General features: G+C 43.8%; 1 protein-coding gene across 1 annotated transcript; it reads right to left on the bottom strand.

The window, feature by feature from the left end:
• Window positions 1-4,778: 4,778 nt before the first annotated feature.
• LOC141440777 (uncharacterized) lies at window positions 4,779-5,624 on the bottom strand. The gene has a single exon (XM_074105325.1). The coding sequence runs from the start codon at window positions 5,622-5,624 to the stop codon at window positions 4,779-4,781; it is 846 nt and encodes a 281-aa protein (XP_073961426.1).
• Between the last annotated feature and the right edge of the window lie 840 nt (window positions 5,625-6,464).

The following is a 6,464-nucleotide window of genomic DNA, read 5'->3' as shown; positions in this document are numbered from 1 at the left end:
GAAATACTCATCAGACTCCTAAGTAGGCTGTCTTACTTAACTTTTAATAAGGCCCCATCTATTGGAGCATACTACCACATAATCAAAAGCAGCTATCGAATACATAACCTGACAAAGAATATTTTTAAAGCTAGTCGTATTTTCAATAATTCCAATAGAAATTGTGACGTATTTAGAAATTAATAAGGTTCAGTTTCCAACTCAATGCAAGTGATCGCTAAATCGCCTCTACCTTATTAAGGGTTAATACTTGTGTCCTTATTATTCCCACGGAATAGAAATAAACCGGCTAAGAGCGTGTCAGACACGCCCAAGATAGGGTTCCGTAGCCATTACGAAAAAATCAAGTAATATTTTTCTAAGAATTTCGTATTGTGTACGGAATATTTAGGTATATTTTTTATGTGCCTATGCTGAGGCACCGACTTCAAGCTAGTAGGTACATAGAAAAATATTTTTAAGGGTTTTGTAGTCGGTTCTATTTTTGTTATTTTTTTGGAGTCAGTTTTACTTTTTGTTAATTTTAATAATAGTGAGGCCGAGGAGGACGCATTTTTTGACGAGACAAAAAAAATTTTTTTTTCAAAGAAATTCGCGTTTTCTAAACAAGGTGGCCATTTTAGTAGACTTATTAGGAAACAACATAGCAAAATAAATTTACTTCATGACCACATGTTTTGCAATTCATACTCATTATCATGCTGCTATTTACTCTTCAACTACTAATTATTTCCCAAGCAATCTTAACCGTCATGATTTTCCTTGTAAATTTGATATACTTTTGGTAGGCTGGTGAAGTACTCAGCACTTACGTGGATATCGTGCGGGTCGCGGTGAATGTAAACAAGAACACTGTTTAACAGTTTATTTAGAGCGACGTTTAGTACAGCACAGATAAAAAGTCAAGCACAGTCTTAGAAGGAGAAAATGGAAGAGATAGGAACAAGCACAGCGATTGATATTAGGCGCATACGTAATTAAAAAGCGGATCGTAAGCGAAAGCGGCGGAGCAGAGCGACATGCGTCTCGCGTCGTATCATCAAGCTCACTGTCCGGCGGCGGTCGCGCACACGCAACTCCGGAGGAGGCGAGCGCGCTAACCGGTTATGCCGTGACGTAGGCGGTTGCAATGCGGATTCCTAACTACTAATAAAAACGGTGCGCTTGTCCGCTTCAACATACAAAATATATATTATAAAGTTTATATAATGCAAAGTGTCATTTATGATTTAACGTAAATGAATGCATTATGCAATTTTAAATTATTATTAGTATTATTACATTATTATTATTATTAGATTAACATTATTATATTTGTTTTATTATTAACATTATTTAATTAGATTATTAAGACTAGATTATTAAGTTAGTATTAAGATTAAATTAATATGATTTATAATTAAGATTAGATTATTATGATTGGTTTTATTATTTGTAATTATTTATAATACTTTATTTGATTGTACTATTATAAACATGCTAATGTAAATTTTCGTAATTATTTGCCATTACTAACATTCAGTAATAAATTATAATGTACTAAATTTAACTATTATAAATTAAGATTTAGTGACATACACTGAATGCACGCCACATCACCCCCTTCCAGAGACCATCATGGGCGATAATAGTTGGGAAACCGGACAACGCGGCCTGATCGCGTCCGCCTGATGTCATTATCTCCGGTTCCAGTTGTAGATGTGGTGGTGTTTGCTGGAACTGGTGGCGTTGATGAAGTGTTTGTGACGTTGTTTGTGTTGTGAGTGTGTGTTTGTGTATCCGGTTGAGTACTAGTGGTGTGTGTGTCATGCAGTATGTAAGCCGGCTTTAAGCGATCTACAGATACTGTCATTTCCTTACCATTGACTGATAACCGATACACCTTGGGATCTCTCTTCAAAACTTTATGTGGGCCAGTGTATGCTGGCTTTAACGACCCACCGACTGTGTCGTCCCTAAGGAAAACATGAGTTGCTGTTGCCAGGTCTTTGAAGACGAAAGTTGGCCGTCGTCCCACGTGGCGAGTACCTGGTACTGGTTTCAGATTCCCAGCGAACATACGAAGTCGGGACAGGTAATCTGTGACATCCGTGGTGGCGTGAGTTTCGTGGTCGAAGAAATCACCGGGCAACCTAAGCGTCTCACCGTATACCAATTCTGCCGCAGAGGCCTGAAGGTCTTCCTTGTATGCGGCTCTGATGCCTAGTAGGACTAGAGGGAGAGCTTCAACCCAACTACTGTCGGCGTGGCACTTTATGGCTGCCTTCAGCTGCCTGTGGAAACGTTCCACGAGTCCGTTGCAGGCAGGATGATACGCAGTAGTGCGCTTGCGCCGAAATCCTATTAGCCTTGCCAGCTGCTGGAATAGCGTCGACTCAAATTGCTGACCTCTGTCGGTGACAATGTCGATTGGGCATCCAAAACGAGCAATCCAACCATGTAACAGCGCTTTAGCGACGGTCTCGGCTGATATGTCTTGTAGTGGTACTGCTTCAGGCCAACGTGTGAAACGGTCGATGGCTGTGAGGCAGTACTTGAACCCTTGACAAGGTGGTAGTGGTCCTATGAGGTCGATGTGGATGTTAAGGAATCTGGTATGCGGTAGCTTGAATGAGCTTAAGGGTGATGAGACGTGACGAGTGACCTTAGAGCGCTGGCAAGCCAGACAACTACGGGTCCATTCTCGACAGTCTTTGCGTACCCCTGGCCAAACGTACCTCTCCGCAACCAACCTGGCAGTGGCGTTTGCTCCTGGATGGCTTAGGGAGTGAAGGGTCTCGTAAATCTGCTGCCTGAGCTCCTTAGGTACATAAGGTCTTACCTTACCCTCTCTCTCGTCGCAGTAAAGGTCGACACTAGTTCCGGGCACATTCACTTTCTTCAGGCACAGTGAGCTGCTAGTGTTCAAAAGAAGGCGTAGTTCAGAGTCGGTGTTCTGTGCCGTAGCTAACTTACTGTAGTCGACAGGCTGCGTGATTTCCTCGACTCGTGACAGAGTGTCAGCTACGACATTGTCTTTGCCTGAGATGTGCCTGATGTCCGTCGTGAATTGTGACACGAAATCTAAGTGTCGAAACTGCCTTGGGGAACAATTATCCTTACGAGAGCTATATGCGAAGCATAAAGGTTTATGGTCGGTATAGACAATGAAGTCTCGTGCTTCTACCATATGCCTAAAGTACTTTATAGCTTCGTATATGGCTAAAAGTTCCCTGTCGTATGGAGAGTACTTACGCTGTGGTGGCGTCAGTTTTCGCGAGAAAAATGAGAGAGGCTCCCAGGCGCCGTCCTTCAGTTGCTGCAGCACAGCACCCATAGCCACGTCTGATGCATCAGTGACGATGCACAATTTTGCCTGAGCGTCAGGGTGAGCCAGTAGTGCTGCATCGCACAAACCTGTCTTGCACCTTTCGAAGGCAACCCGTTCTACCTGGGTAAAGTTGACTGGGTGGGAACCTTTAAAGGAACCTGTGAGTAGGGAATTCAGGGGAGCCTGGTGTATAGCTGCGTTAGGGATGAACCGTCTGTAAAAATTAAGCATACCCAAGAATCTCCTGAGTTCTCTCACGTTCCTCGGCGTTGGAAAGTCCTGGATGGCTGCTACCTTTTCAGGCAGTGGTTTGGTACCGTTTGCAGATATACGGTATCCTAAAAAAGTTACCTCTTCCACTCCGAAGTGGCACTTGGAGGTGTTGATCACCATCCCGTACTCCTGCAACCTGGTGAACAGTCGCCGTAAATGTGATTCGTGCGTCTGGTGGTCCTTTGAAAAGACCAAGAAATCGTCAAGGTAACTGTAACAGAAATCCAGTCCCCGCAGCATCTCATCCACGAAGCGCTGGAATGTCTGCCCGGCGTTACGAAGTCCGAACGTCATGAACGGGAATTCGTAAAGCCCGAAGGGCGTTGTAATGGCGGTTTTCGGGATATCTTCGGGGCTGACGGGGATCTGATTGTAGGCCTTGACGAGATCTATGGTTGAAAAGACGGTGCAACCAGTTATGCTGTGCGAGAAATCCTGGATATGACGAATCGGATATTTATCCGGAATGGTTCTCGCATTTAGCAACCTGTAGTCACCGCACGGTCTCCAACCGTTATCCTTTTTAAGGGCCAGATGTAAGGGAGATGCCCAAGGTGACTCGGAGGGTCTGGCTATGCCACTCGAAAGCATAGAGGCAAACTCCTCTTTTGCTACCTTAATTTATCGGGTGCCAGTCGTCTTGGTTTACTAGATACGGGCGGGCCGGGTGTGGTGCGAATGTGGTGTACTGTTGAGTGCTTAGGTGTACGATGTATGCCAGATGGGCGAGTGATGTCAGGGTATTCGCGTAGTATGTTGTGATATGTAGACTCACCAGTTACAACCTTTACCGAAGAAATGACATCAGACGGCTGCGTAGGCAAAGCAGGGGCGGTGAGCCTTGTATTGTTGTCGGTAAGGCGATGGTTCCTGCAATCAACTAAAAGATTATAATGAGCAAGAAAATCTACACCTATTATTGCCCTGGTGACATCCGCTACAACAAATCGCCAAGCATAGTCGCGGCGCAACCCTATGTTAAGAACTAAGTGTGCATACCCGTAAGTATTAATATTTGTACCGTTAGCTGCACACAAAGTATAATTGGTTTTATTTCGCCGTTCTTTTAATAAATTACGGGGAAACACACACAAATCACTTCCGGTATCTACTAAAAATTGTATTTTAGATTTAGTGTCCATTACAAATAAGCGACCGGAATTCGGACAGCCGCCAGTCGCCATCATCGACTGCCCTATGCATTTCCCGCTGTATAGTCACACGGTTTCACACAGCACCGCGCCTGGCTTCCAAACTTGTGATGGTACCAGCAGGTGGGAAATTTGCGGTAGTTGGAGTTTGACCTCGTTGAGTTCTGGCGGTGTCGGCTTCGGCTTCGGCTTCGGTTACTATTCTTTGGTCGTGACTGGCGGGGCTCCCGGGACATTCTGTCCATTCTGGTGGTCAAAGCCTCCATCTGCTTGCTGAGTGCCGCGATCTGGAAGACCAGCGGGTCCGTTGGAGGGGCTACAGCTGGTTGTACCGCTGCGACTTGTGGAGCAGAAGCAATGGCATCATGAACCTTGTCCGCCAATTCCGCCAATTCTTCCAAGGTACACTTGGTTTGTGACGCGAGGATGACCTGGATGTTCTGGGGAAGCCTGTTGGTCCACATCGTACGCATCAGATCTTCAGGTACCCCAGGACCGGCTAAATGCTGCATGCGACGAAGCAACTGGGAAGGTTTCCTGTCCCCCAACTCCTCGTGAGACAAGAGCTGCTGAATATCTCGCTCCCGTGTGGCTGATAAACGTTTCACCAGCTCGTTTTTGAGCTTGCCGTATTTATTCGTAGCTGGTGGGTTCGTTATTATGTCCTCTACTTCTGACGCATATTGAGGATCCAGCTGGGCCATGGTGTAATAAAATTTGGTAGTGTCCGAAGTAATATTGGACAGCATAAATTGGGCTTCCAGCTGGGCAAACCATAGTGCTGGTTTTTCTTTGAATGGGGGTATCCGCACACCTACTCTACACAACTCTGCGGCATTCTGCGCAGCGCCATCATTTGTCCCTTGTTCAGATGCTTCCTTGGCTTCCATATCGTCGTGCACAGTTCGGGGTCACCAATTTGGTAGGCTGGTGAAGTACTCAGCACTTACGTGGATATCGTGCGGGTCGCGGCGAATGTAAACAAGAACACTGTTTAACAGTTTATTTAGAGCGACGTTTAGTACAGCACAGATAAAAAGTCAAGCACAGTCTTAGAAGGAGAAAATGGAAGAGATAGGAACAAGCACAGCGATTGATATTAGGCGCATACGTAATTAAAAAGCGGATCGTAAGCGAAAGCGGCGGAGCAGAGCGACATGCGTCTCGCGTCGTATCATCAAGCTCACTGTCCGGCGGCGGTCGCGCACACGCAACTCCGGAGGAGGCGAGCGCGCTAACCGGTTATGCCGTGACGTAGGCGGTTGCAATGCGGATTCCTAACTACTAATAAAAACGGTGCGCTTGTCCGCTTCAACATACAAAATATATATTATAAAGTTTATATAATGCAAAGTGACATTTATGATTTAACGTAAATGAATGCATTATGCAATTTTAAATTATTATTAGTTATATACATTATTATTATTATTAGATTAACATTATTATATTTGTTTATTATTAACATTATTTATTAGATTATTAAGACTAGATTATTAAGTTAGTATTAAGATTAATTAATATGATTTATAATTAAGATTAGATTATTATGATTGGTTTTATTATTTGTAATTATTTATAATACTTTATTTGATTGTACTATTATAAACATGCTAATGTAAATTTTCGTAATTATTTGCCATTACTAACATTCAGTAATAATATATGTACTAAATTTAACTATTATAAATTAAATTTAGTGAACATACACTGAATGCACGCCACATAAC

Source organism: Choristoneura fumiferana, chromosome Z, assembly GCF_025370935.1.
Source record: "Choristoneura fumiferana chromosome Z, NRCan_CFum_1, whole genome shotgun sequence".
Classification (NCBI taxonomy): Eukaryota; Metazoa; Arthropoda; class Insecta; order Lepidoptera; family Tortricidae; genus Choristoneura; species Choristoneura fumiferana.
The sequence above is the reverse complement of the archived record's forward strand: the minus strand, read 5'-3'. Positions and strand labels throughout refer to the sequence as shown.